This window comes from Gopherus evgoodei, unplaced genomic scaffold (genome assembly GCF_007399415.2).
Source record: "Gopherus evgoodei ecotype Sinaloan lineage unplaced genomic scaffold, rGopEvg1_v1.p scaffold_35_arrow_ctg1, whole genome shotgun sequence".
NCBI lineage: Eukaryota > Metazoa > Chordata > Testudines > Testudinidae > Gopherus > Gopherus evgoodei.
This window is the reverse complement of record NW_022060027.1, coordinates 347,803-361,661: the sequence shown is the minus strand read 5'-3', so window position 1 is coordinate 361,661 and position 13,859 is coordinate 347,803. Positions and strand designations below refer to the sequence as shown.

General features: G+C 41.9%; 1 protein-coding gene across 1 annotated transcript in view; it reads right to left on the bottom strand.

Annotated features, from left to right (window-relative positions):
* Positions 1–1,423: 1,423 nt before the first annotated feature.
* Positions 1,424–13,859, bottom strand: part of LOC115641801 (butyrophilin subfamily 3 member A2-like) — a 29,157-nt gene continuing 16,721 nt past the window's right edge. Inside the window, exons 8-13 of the mRNA XM_030545195.1 lie at positions 11,142–11,168; positions 10,593–10,619; positions 8,859–8,885; positions 5,818–5,838; positions 5,591–5,617; positions 1,424–2,649 (exon numbers count right to left, since the gene is read on the bottom strand). Coding sequence (XP_030401055.1) covers positions 2,084–2,649; positions 5,591–5,617; positions 5,818–5,838; positions 8,859–8,885; positions 10,593–10,619; positions 11,142–11,168 — 695 coding nt within the window. The 3' untranslated portion in view covers positions 1,424–2,083. The remainder of the gene's footprint in view (positions 2,650–5,590; positions 5,618–5,817; positions 5,839–8,858; positions 8,886–10,592; positions 10,620–11,141; positions 11,169–13,859) is intronic.

The following is a 13,859-nucleotide window of genomic DNA, read 5'->3' as shown; positions in this document are numbered from 1 at the left end:
TGGGGAAAAAATGAGTGGGTCAGGACATTGTTTTGAAATCTCCACCATTTTTGCAGGAAGGGAAGTCTGTTTTCTGCCAAGCTATGGTGGTGCTAGTGATTTCACGAGAGCTCTGGCTTGCAGGTGTTGGGGCTGTGGCTGTGGGAGGGAGTGACCCCTCATATGGCCTCTGAGGAGAGTGACTCACTTTTAGAGGATGACTCCTCGATAAGGGCAGGCCCCAGGAACCCATCTTAATGATATTGTGCCCCATGCCCCTTCCTGCTCTCTCTGCATCCCCCAAGGCATTCACATGTCACTCTGCTCAGGCAGGACTTTTGCACGGTCAGTGTGTTGCCCTGGCAACTGGGTCCTGAGGCAGCTCCAGGCTCTGCAAGGGTCTGACTCAGAGGGGGTGCAGCTCCTGCCCAACTGGACCTCCCAATAATGAGGCCCCCATATCGCCCCACTGGTGACCCAACCCAGCCAGCCACTGACAGCAGGGTGTATAGGCCTGGCCAGTACCCACAAAAAATGCACCAGAGAAGAGGGGCTGAATAACATTATCTACCTCCAAGATGAACTCCCCCCCCACATCTTTCGACCCTGGCAAACTTGTATCCTACAACCTCAGCGCCGGGGAGAATTACACTTCATAATGTGTTTCTGGTTGAAATGTTCCCCTAATCTACTTTGCAGAGGAATTACACTCCATAATCTCTCTCTTAGGAGAGACTGCACTCCATAATATGCTGATAGGGAATTTGCCCTCCAATTTGTCCTTCTAAGACACTTACGTTGCATAATTTATTCCTTAGACACCTGCACCTCAGTAAATCTGCCTTCTCAAAATATTTCTGCCCCTTGACCCAGACAGTCTGAATACAAGAGCAACAAATATCCTTCAAGATGGATTTTACTCAGGACAGTTTATTTGGATACACCAAAGAATGGAAGGAAATTGGTATAATTGAAAAGCCAGGGTGCAGGAAACTAAATGGTAACCGTATACAACTACTAAGTATTAAAATCTACTCTCGTTTGTCCTCCATCTGTAGAATAGTTTTGTTTTGTTTATTTCAGATGAACTGGGCAGGTGTTTTGGAGACACAAGGAGGCTTTGCTTCTTGAGAAAGTTCCTAACACTTCGTGACTCATCTTAATTCCTAACCTGTTTGAGCTAGTGTGGGAAAAGTAGAATGTGAAGCCCAGGAATCATGTATAAAGGGACTACTTCAAGGTTTCTGAGGAATATAATGAATTTTGTGTTGCTTAAGCTACATTAGTGACTCAGGAGCACTTGCAGATTTATATAATGTCTTAATAAAACTACTATACGTACTGGGATCAATAGAGCCAAAGTTGGAGAATTATCCCCATCAGTGAAATACATCCAGAGGCAGGTTCTATATCTACTGAAATATGGACAGTTTAATTAAAAAAACCCATGATAATGATAACACCACTCTTTCAGGTCTAACCATTTAAAAAGGCAGCAGCAGAAAACATCTGAGGACTTCCAAGAGGGCATAAAGTTAGACTCTATTCATAACCTTATTTTTTTTAATTTTCTGTATTGCATAATCAAACTCTCTCTTCATAGTATTGCTTTAGATGTCACAGGGAGAGCTAATATGCTTTTTGAGATACAGGGTTTGTATTTTATTTCATTTTTCTTCATAACCATTCCTGTATAACTCTTAACCAGCAACTGAATAATTGCAAGATTTTATCCTCTTCTTTTGAGTAGCCATCCATAATGGTGTCTTTTCTAACTGTTGCTACATTGCTTGGCAATATCACACTTACATTTCCCCTCCATCTCAACACCCTCAACCCCCAAGGTTTTGTCATTAAAGTATTTTCTTATTTTAAAAAAATGCAACAGAAAGTTAAAAATATTTCTATGAAGACAAGTCTCATTCCTTTCAGAATTTATTGACTTCTGAGTCAACAAGCCTATGACAAGTGTTTTTGTCTCTTTTTTTCTGTTTTATTTTATCTTCAGTTTCTATTTGCTTATTTTACTGTTTCTGGTGTTTCACATGTTTACATTCCCTTCTCCCCTCTGTTTTGAATTTTACTTCTCTGAAGTAACTAGCTCTCATTTTTCCTTTCTCAGAGGCTTTAAAGGAATAGGGACTCTGATGGGGTGGATTGCTAGTGGTTTCTGCTCACCTCTGTTGTTCCTGGAACTGAGGAATGGGTAATACAAAATTTTATTAGTAAACTCTGCAGGGATAGTTGTGATGAGGAACATACGTCCTGCATCATAAAATGAGACTCTTCCATTTTCCTGATCCAGAAAAACACCAATCACTTCATATGGCATATCCCTCTTTTCAATCTTATCATTTTTTATGCTTGAAAAAAAATCTCCCTGGAATCTCTTCAGAGACCAATATCCCTCCTCAAGGAGTTTCTCTGCCTTCTCTCTTTTCACTCTGTCCCTCTCTGACTGACTAAGCACTCCCAGCTCCCAGTCCAGTTTCTTCCCCACCTCCACCTCCCAGTACTGCCTCCCTGCCATAAACCCCTCCTTCCCCACCACGAGCAAGGCCCCGGAGGCTGCATCCAGCTCAGGAGATGCAGGTCCTTGCCAGACTCTTTTCTTATCTTCTGACAGTTTGAGGTCTGGGTGTTTGCAATCTGGATCCAGAGTGATGGGAACTGGGGAGAGAAACCGGAATGGTCCCTTAGTTAGTAAGGAGTGAATCAGGGACACTCAGTATAAAGAGAAGAGACAGGGGAAAAACCAGGGGAGAAATGAATTTTAAAATGACAAATTCATATAAACATCAGCATAACAGGTACTGTATGACAGTAATTTACACACTCTGCAGGCAAAGTCTAGCCCTGAGGCAGGGAGATGGTCTGGGGAGCTCTTCCTGCTCTTACACTTCAGTACTGAAGTAAGGCAGCAGGAGAGCTGGCTAAGGTCCCTGCTATTGTGTCTTTGCTCCATGGGAGTGACATCTGCTGGCCTTGGGTCAGGAGGAAGCAATTTCTGGAGGTGAGATACAAGCTGCTCCTTTATGAGCAGCATAAGGAGCAATAAGGAGCATATTGCAAACGCATCACTCTGACCCATCCTGCCCTGCTGTGGCTGGATGGCTGCTGGACATGCTATTCAGAAGCTCCCACCGCTTTAGTGAAGAGAAGCAGGATACTTCCTATGTGTTGCTATGGAAAAATCATTAGGAAAAGTACTAGGGGTCTGATTCTGACATGTGCTGAGTTCTGTAGCCCAGCAAAGCACATCAGAATATGAGTAGCTCAACTGACCAAATCCTATGTGCTGTATAACGAGTCTGCACACACACGCACGCACACACACACACACACACACACACCACTCACTCCTCTAAAGGCAAGAATCACAGAATGCTCTGCCATGTCATAAGGCCACCACAACTGACCAGAAGGATGTGAAATTCTAGTGTTATGTTATAAACCACAAGTGCTTTAAAAATTGGACTGAAAGGGTGAATTACTCCTGAAGTGAAGCTCTATACTAGAATTGTTTTATTTGTCTTTAAATAAGAGGATTATTTCAGGCTTGAGCTTCCAGACACATGGTCCATCCCAGAGCTCCCAGCATGAAAGGGGAGCGTCAAGCAGCACACTTAAGATGGTGCAGTCGGGCCCCTGCTCCACCTGGAGAGCTTTGGGAATGCTGGCAGCAGACACGCTCTTCCGCTGCCAGTTTAAACGTCCTATCACTAACACTGAACTCGGTCTTCTTCCCCAAACCTTCATGCTCCTGCCTTTCTCTGCTGCTGGTGACAGCTCTGTCTTAACCCTGGGGCATAGACTCACAACTTTGGTGTTATCTTCACCTTGTCTCCTTGCTGACAAACCTTGCCAGGTTTTTCTTCACAACAGCTCAACAATCCACCTCTCCCTGCCTATCCCTATGACTAAAAATGCTTCTCAAGTCCTTGATCATCCCATATGTCCACATTTCCCACAACCTCCTCCTCTCTCACCTCCCTGGCTTGCACCTCACGTCCCAACTTTCATTTAAACCAGAAGAGGTCAATTCAGGCTGCTCACCTGCTCTGTGTCTCACAGCCTCAGCTGTCAGTCACTTTCTTTAATTCCTCCATTGTCTTCCTCTGACCCTGAACATCAGGATCATGCTTTGTCATCCACATCTTCAAGGCTCTGCATAGGGAACCTGCCGCTCCACCTTCATCTCTCACTATTCCCTCTTTCACTCCACCAGATTCTCACCTCAACTTTCCCTGTTTATTCTTCTCCCCCTCAGCTTTATGCCTTTTCCCATGTTTCCTCTTATTCCCGGTGACCGCTCTTCTCTTAGTATGGAAGGTACACATCCTCTCTACACAGATGTTTCTTCTTAGGTAAAACACCACTAATATTAACCCACAACAGCAAAATGCTGTTGCAGAAACACACATACACACAAAATCATGTTATAAGACATAAGTACCATTTAGGTTTTATCCATAACATGCAGTGTTTGAATATTTTTCGCTATTTATTAGGCACCAATAATGGGGCTTGTAGTAGAAAGAAAGAACCTGAGACATAAAGCCTGGAATAAAGGGCCTGGTATGAGGCCTAAGGCCTGAACTAAAGTCAGGCCCTGCTGCTATAAAGAAAAGTTAGCAAAAGTCAGGCTATAAGCAAAAGTCACGCTCTGTTACAAAGCAGATACCTGCTTGCAAGTTCACTATCCAATACATTAACTTGGCAAGGAGACGACTGACATTGCAAAAATACAAACACTCCTAGACAAAGTATTCACATAAACACATTCCAGATGGGTAATATCGGAACACCCCGGTACAAGGTTACAGTGTAAATACACTCCCCAAAGATAGTACCGGGACACACTGACTCCTCCTAAAGATAAGGTCAGGATGACAGTGCGATGGATAGAGATGTTTTGAGTGAACCAATAGGTACAAAGTAAAGGGGCGATATGTAATGTGTTTGTATCAGTGTATAAAAGAGGGGTCACAGAGGGGGTGTCTGTCCAGACTAGGGGGGAGCAGAGAGTCCTGCCGCTCACTGAGCCAAGTCCATTGTAACGGACATGCATGTAATATCCCCATAGAGCCTGCTGGGTGCTATTACAGTACTTGATTGACAATAAACATGGCCAAATGTCTTCACTACTGACCCAAGTCTGTGGTCTTATTGAGCAGTTTGATCGAGGTCTGCCGTGTCAGCGATCTGTGCAGAGATGATATAGCACACTGGCAGAATGCAGACATAGCCTACATGGTGAGAACACACACATAGCCAACAATTGACAACAGGGCTCTCCATGTTTAGAGTCATGCTCATGTTTAAACACTGTGCTGGACTGGGGCCTTTAGCTGTAAACTGTTCTTCCACGTGCTTCTACAGCACTGAGCTTGTTGTTAGTGCTTAACAGGTAATTGCTGCTGTTGGGAAACAGGTCAATACAATAGAATTTAAGGTACCGATGGACTGAGAGATATAATATATGTTTAAATCATCTGTAAATATATCCAGTCAATATACAAGGAATGATTTTCAATTCAAATATGAATTTGTCAAAGAAAATATCTCATAATTTATAGACAACAGGTTTACTGTATGCAGTGGAGCTTACCTGCATAGCTCTGAGCTCTTCTGAATTCTACAGAGGGAAAAAGCAATTACTGCCTTGACAATCTATGGCATAGTAAAATACAATGGAGTTGAAAATATCTTCTGTCTGCCTACCCATGTGTTTATAGCACACTCATCTCCATGCTGTTTTAATCTAGTTAATACACGAGCAATAATTATAATTTTCATTTAAGGAATAAGCAGATAATTTAAAACCAATCAACTTACCCAACTCTCCTGACAGTCGATCTGAAATGAAAGGAAACTTCAGTCACTGACCCTAACTAGTTCTTTTCTGATACTGTTTTTAAATTCTGAGAACTCTGTACAAAGAGTGCTTAGACAATGGGACTCAGTCAGGCAATTTTTTGTGTGCTAGTAGTTCTTTAACCATGATAACAGTCCCCTTACAGTTAATGGAACTACTCACCTAAGTAAGAATTGGGCTTTTAGTTTTAGAGCTTCTTTCCGGGAAGAGTGGCAATAGCATGGCGACTGAGGCTGAGATTTAAGAGAGCTGGGCACCTATTTTCCTTAAGTTCCGTTGAAAATCCTAGGCATAAATGTAATTGGCAATGACAATCTCTGTGCCGTGACTATCAAAGACACAAAGCAGAGAGCAGTGTTGGTTCATTCCATTATATAAATACTTCCTCAACATCTTTTTATTATTAATTATTATTATTATTATATATTCAATTGTCTGCAGCACAGTCCCCCATTAACTCAGTGTAGCGGGGTGGCTACTAAAATAGAAGGGGTTAAAAGCAGCCCTGTAGAGGGCTGTGTCTGGAGATGGCTGACTTGGGAAGCAGTCGCAGCTGGGCCACGCCACAATCAGGCCACAGTTGGCCTGTGTGAAAAGACTGTGAGTCAGGAGCCCAACCAGTCTTTCTCTCTATGTTTAGAGAGAGAAGGGCCTGGCTCCAGGGAGATTAACCAAGTATCTGGAGTGGAGCGGAGCAGGGCTGGGGAAAGGCCAAGGGAGCTGTTGGGGAGCTCCAGCCTAGGAAAGTCCCAGGCTGAAGGCCTGGTAGGGCCTATTAGGTACTGGGTTGCAGGGGCAGCCCACGGGTAGCCAGAGGCAGCAGGTCCAAACCCCTTTGCCTGTGATGAGTGTCTTATACTGCAGTCTGCCCCAGTGAACGGGGGCTAGATGGAGACTGGGCAGTAGCCAAGACTGAGGCGAAGTGGGGATAGTGGGTGGGGGATCCCCTGGGAGGGGGAGGCCCAGAACTGTGGAGTACTGCCAGAGGGCAGCACCTCTGGTAAAAAGGGCACCGGGTCCAGGAGGGACACAGGGGCTAAGCGGTAGTGGGACAACGGCCTGCAGAGTGCGCTCCAACAGCTAGAAAGCTAATTCCTGAGGCTGCAGTGGTGAGTCTTGCACATTTACACTCAGCCATTCAAAGTGCCTCTAGCCAAAAGTGACTACTGGGGTCTATTTTTGTAGTTGTAGCCTCATAAATCTTGAGTAAATTATTGTACCTGTATTGTACAATCAGGCACCAGAAATAAACATTTTTTAGTTCTTATCTTAAACATCATCATTTACCAGTGCTATTGTCTAGCACTGTTGAGTCCCACCTCACAATTTTTGTGTGATACTGAAGTACAGTGTAGAATATGTTAGCTCATATGATTGTTGTCTCCCTAATAGCAGTGTTGCAAAAATTAAATGAGTCAAATTCATCACTGTTGCAGTTCCAATGACTGCTGTGGTTTCAAAACAAAGATAATTTCTTAAAAAAAAAAAAAAACCTCACCAGCATTAATATTGATAATCTCAGCACTGTGGTTAGTGCACATACTATCATTATATACCTGAATCTGTGTAAGTATAAAGATGTCATTACCCTTTGCATCTAGGCTATAATCCTAAAGTAGACAGAGCCACAACATTTTAATGATTTTGAAAGTGTGTGTGTGTGTGTGTGTGTGTGTGTGTGTGTGTGTGTGTGTGTGTGTGTGTGTCACCAGCGCCTTCTGCTGGATGGAATCAGAACTGTTCAACCGCATTTCACAAGCCCTATCCATCTAACAGTTATTGAAGATGTTTGTTTAGCTGAAGCAGTAAGTGCCTGTGTTATAGAAATAGGAGAGATCTGGGTTCCATCTGTGCTGTTATCATGGACGTCCAGGTGGCCATGATGTGTAGAATAGTGACATCTGCAGTCTTACTTAAATTGTAATCCCCTTGAGGCAAGGGCTGTCTTTTTGTTCTGTGTTTGTACAGCACCTAGACCAATGGGGTCCTGCTCCATAACTGGGATTCACAGGCACTACTATAAAACACCTACTAAATAACATACAGCACCAAACGCTATGGACTCTTGGGTTATGCCTAAGGATACTAAATGCTACTGTAACTCACCTAACAAATAATACACACCATCTAGCAAGTGCCATGACTGGGATCCTATGAAGTGGGTATGCACCCACAAAAGCTCATGCTCCAATACGTCTGTTAGTCTATAAGGTGCCACAGGACTCTTTGCTGCTTTTATAGATCCAGACTAACATGGCTACCTCTCAGATAGATGCTACTGTAATTCATCAAATACATATAGTACAGCTCCTACCACAGAGGAGTTTGGCTAGGTGTTATGGTAATAAATAAAAAAATAAATAATTTGTGCCCACGGTTTTGTTACAATGTATTAAGCAAGATAGACTTATGATCAAAGGAGAATGTTTCTCAATCCCAAAAGAGTGGGGATAATGGGCCACATGCTTTGCTTTCAAAATACAAAAAGCAGATGTCACACCGTGAAATTAATAGGCAGGTTCAATACAACAAGAGGAAGTATTGTTTTCACCCAACACCCAGTCAACCTAGTATGTTGTGATGGCCAATTTAATAAATGGTTTCAAAAAAGGACTAGATATATTTATGGAGGACAGGTCTATCAAGGGGTATTAGCCAAGATGTTAGGGGATGAAACCTCTGCTGGAGGTGACCTTAAATCTCTGATAGCCAGAAGACAGAATGGGAAGCTTAGGATGGATCTCCTCAGAATTGGCTGCTCTATACACTCCCCTTGAAGCTCTGGTACTGGTCACTGTAGGAGACAGGATAGCAGGCTAGATGGACCTTTGCTATGACCCAGTATGGCAGATCTTGTGTTCCTGAAGCAGAAGCAGAGTCTCACAGGCTGGTATTTGACCACATTTATTGGGCTTCACCTTCAAGATGCCCTAAACTGATGCACCAGAACGTTCACCTCTTTTATTTTAAGACAAGTGACAAAATAGACAAGTTTTCTTACCAATATTTTCCTGTATCTCTTGAATTGCTGCAAAATAGTCATTAAAATTAGTGCAATGAACAGAAGAGAGAGAGAATAAGAACTGAGAGAGTGAGCAAAGAGATAGTGATCCATGGAAAATGTTGTGAAAACTATTCATAGAGAATTCTGCTATTACGCATGCATAGGAGAGATCTTGCTAAATTCTCACTCAATATTTAATAGCCATCTGTTTTTATGACTCAGTCTGTGTGCCATTTATTTCAAACAATGGAGTGCAAAACACCTGAAGAGGCTTTCAATGATCTCTATCATTATTTTTATCTTTTGTAGTGTGCCAACAGCCTGCTACATGCTTTAAGACATCTAACTCAAGGAGGCCCCTGCCACTAAGAGCATGTAATGTACAGTGACAATTTCCTGTAGAGCTGAAGGATGCTATGCAATAAGAGTGATTGACAAAGATGTTTAGCAGAGTCCTCTTAGTTAGTTTCACAATTAATCTCTAAATGCATGTATGTTTGTTTAATATTTCTTTTATCTCACTATATGATGGAGCAGATCAGGTTGTTTTTTTATTTCAGAACTGTGAAGGAATTATAAAGGGGAACATTGGAAAAAAAAAGTTTGTGAAAATTCTTTCCATTTTTTCAAGCACCTCTACTTTGTGGAGCTCTGGTTTACAGACATTAGAAGTGAAATATGTTTTAATAAGAGACTTGCAGTTATACTATGGAGGGACTTTGGATCATCATTGGTCTGCGAGGTTTAAAGCACAGGGGACACATGGGAAGAAATCATGGATGAAAAATGGAATGAAAGTTGCAGTTGCAGGTGAAGCAAAGAAGGTGCTGGAGGAGAGAAGAGAAACTATTTTGGAGAAATCAGACAGGAGATGAATTTTAGGACAACAATCTCATCTTTGTTGTAGATTGCAAGGGAAAGCCAGTGAAAGAATATTAAGAGAAGGGTGGACTTAGATCAAGGGAGAAATTAGGTGTCTAGTCAAGCAGAATTTGAGTCAATGGAAAGTGGAAGGGGATGCCGTGAGGGTCTAGCAGGTTGTAAAGGTGGACATTGTGGTGGTAAAGCTGAAAGTTGGAGAAGACTTTTGGTAATGGAAATTGAGTAGAATGAGCCAATATCATTGTGGAAGAACACAAAATAGTCAAACCCTGCCCACTCCATCAACCTATGGGAAAATGGAGAGAGAGGGGAAAGAATTGATGACAAAGCTGCATTCCAAGGATGATAGAGAAGGGAGGAAGAGAACAGAGATTTTGAGGAAAATAAATTCATTTTGCAGTTGCTAGTGGCAAGACAGCCTGGGAGTGGTATCTGAAAGGCAGTCTGAGACATGTGACTGAATGGAGGGAAGAGATAAGAGGTGAGGAAGATGAGCTACGAGTCTTTGTTTTAGAAGAGCCAGTATAAGCTGTATGCTCAAATGATGTCCCATGGGGAGAGAGTGCATAGGAGAGGGTCAAAGGCATAGAGACACCAGTGGAGATCTCTATCCAGTCCCTAATATGGGAGCAATGATTATGATGTCAGTAAGTAGGTAGCTATGTATGATCACCTTTTCTAGCGTTCAGCCCCATTTATTAATAATCTCTGACAGTGATTGAAAATAAAATATATATATAATAGTCATTCAAATAATATGTGGCTGTTCATTTTTATAAAGCAGCTTATTTTCATTTATGGCTAAGCTCTGTCTGTCTACACTGAGTATTTTAATAAATTGAGACTTACCTGTTGCATCTGTCTTTTTGTTTGTCTCTAAAAAAGTAAATGAATGAAAAACAAGACCAAATGCATGTTACTGGGGTAGTGATTGGCTTTAATTGAGAGAGATCATGGATTTCAAGGGTAGAGTGGCCATTATGATCACCTAGCCTGACCTCTTTTATAACATAGGCCAGAAAACTGCCCTCAAATAATTCCTGGGGTCCTGGGTGAAAAGCTGTGAGGTGGGCTGTTACACTTTATTCTATGTTATTCCATTGTTAAACAGATTCAAGTCTTTGCAAAATGGATGTGAAAACAATTTCTAAAATAATAAATAACCCATAAGATTTTAAAAACATCTAAATCTCTCTACACATATCCAAGAAAGAGCATTTCACTTGGAAATGAGCTGCATTCAATTATTAATATTTAATATTGAAAATCTAAACTCATATAAGAACTTGACTGGGCCTGTTAACCAGACAAAGATATTTGGGGATGGTGGTCTTTTTATATGTGCACATGAACACACATAAGAGAAATGATGAACCATAAGAGCATTTGCATTCTCACCTAGAATGGAGAGTAGACGTTCTTTTTCTGAAAGAAATGATATATAAATATCATTGTAAGATAGAAAGAAAATGTTGTTTAGTATGTTTTATGGCATTTATGAAATATGCATTACACTTTACACCTATATTTATAATTTATTTTAAAATACAATAATTCATACTGTATAGGTCAAATTCTGCTCTCAGTTATACTGGAGCAAATCGAGCGTAAAGTCACTGATTTAATCCATTAACATATCACAATGTTTTTTACTTTATTTGAATAGTTGTATAGTTCACTAAATTTTTAGGTATAACTGAAAATGGGCCTTGTTTGTTAAAAAGTCAAAGTTTAAAATGTTCATGCAAAACCCAAAAGGTTTTGTTTTAGAAATGTGCAGTATTTGAATGAATACTATAGGTTTTCCACACAAAATAAACACTTTCTGGAAGAAAAAATATTGACCCCCGCCCCCTCTCAAAAAGGCCGAACTTTGGACTTTGTTGAAAAATGCAGTATTCCTGTGATTTGATATATCGCTCACATACAGCCTTAGACATTAGAATATATTTGATTGACAGAGCAGTACTGCCTTGGACAAACAGTTTATCTCAGCTAACATAATATATTAACATAATCTGCCTATGTATATCCAGTTTATTGCACTGAGTGTAGCATGTATGATTATCTGCCCTGTGGGTAGGTGGCATGTGTGTAGGCGGTGCAAGGAGCTCCTGGCCCTTAGAGACCACGTATGGACTTTGGAGGCCAGGGTGGCGGAACTGGAGGAGCTAAGAGAGGCAGAGAGGTATGCTGATGAGGCTTTCCAGGACGATGTAGAATTGTCCCACCTCCGGTCAGACAGCCCCTGCACTGTTGAGGAGGAAGAAAGGCCCAGGGAAGCAGAGCAGTCAATGGAAGCAGAGGGAAACTTTCCCATAGTTGGGACCCTCCTTCCAGATGGTGCTGGAGTTGTTTCTGGCACTGAGATTACCTCTCCAGGGGAGGGAACTCCACTTGCTAGGAAAAGGCAGGTGGTAGTAATGGGAGATTTGATCATTAGAAACGTAGATAGCTGGGTTTGTGATGACCGGGAGAACCGTATGGTGACTTGCCTGCCTGCTGCGAAGGTTGCAGATCTCTCGAGGCATCTAGATAGACTTATGTGTAGTGCTGGGGAGGAGCCGGTGGTCGTGGTACATGTAGGTACTAATGACACAGAGAAGGGTAGGAGAGATGTCCTGGAAGCCAAATTTAGGCTGCTAGGGAAGAGACTGAAATCCAGGACCTCTATGGTGGGCATTCTCAGAAATGCTCCCAGTTCCACGTGCAGGGCCAGGTAGGCAGGCAGAGCTTCAGAGTCTCAATGCGTGGATGAGACGATGCTGTAGAGAGGAGAGGTTTACATTCATTAGGAACTGGGGAAACTTTTGGGATGAGGGGAGCCTATACAGGAGAAATGGGCTCCACCTAGACCAAAGTGGAACCAGACTGCCAGCACTGAACATTAAAAAGGTTGTAGAGCAGTTTTTAAACTAGGAGATGGGGGAAAGCCGACTGCTGCAGAGGAGTATGTGGATCGGACACAGACTTCTCTTAGGGGAGAGTCTGATGATAGAGAATCTCCAGGTTATAGTCAGGAGCAGAGGACAGAAGAGGATAATGTAAGGGCCAGATCAGATGATAAACAGTTACATAAGAAAGAATCTGGCATATCAGAGAAGGGCAGACAAATAAACAGGGACAAGTTTTTAAAGTGCTTGTGCACAAATGCTAGAAGTCTAAATAATAAGATGGGTAAACTAGAGTGCCTTGTGATAAAGGAGAATATTGATATAATAGGCATCACAGAAACCTGGTGGACTGAGAGCAATCAATGAGACACAATCATTCCGGGGTACAAAATATATCAGAAGGACAGAACAGGTCGTGCAAGGGGAGGAGTGGCACTATATGTGAAAGAAAATGTAGATTCAAATGAAGTAAAAATCTTAAGCGAATCCACATGTTCCACAGAATCTCTATGGATAGAAATGTCATGCTCTAATAGAAACATAACATTAGGGATCTATTATCGACCATCTGACCAGGACAGTAATAGTGATGATGAAATGCTAAGAGAAATTAGAGAGGCTATCAGAATTAAGAACCCAATAATAGTGGGGGATTTCAATTATCCCCATATTGACTGGGAACATTTCACTTCAGGACGAAATGCAGAGATAAAATTTCTCGATACTTTAAATGACTGCTTCATGGAGCAGCTGGTACGGGAACCCACAAGGGGAGAGGCAACTCTAGATTTAATCCTGAGTGGAGCGAAGGAGCTGGTACAAGAGGTAACTATAGCAGGACCACTTGGAAATAGTGACCATAATACAATAGCATTCAACATTCCTGTGGTGGGAAGAACATCTCAACAGCCCAACACTGTGGCATTTAATTTCAAAAGGGGGAACTATACAAAAATGAGGGGGTTAGTTAAACAAAAGTTAAAAAGGTACAATGACTAAAGTGAAATCCCTGCAAGCTGCATGGGCGCTTTTTAAAGACACCATAATAGAAGCCCAACTTCAATGTATACTCCAAATTAAGAAACACAGTAAAAGAACTAAAAAAGAGCCACCGTGGCTTAACAACCATGTAAAACAAGCAATGCGAGATAAAAAGACTTCCTTTAAAAAGTGGAAGTCAAATCCTAGTGAGCCAAATAGGAAGGAGCATAAACACTGCCAA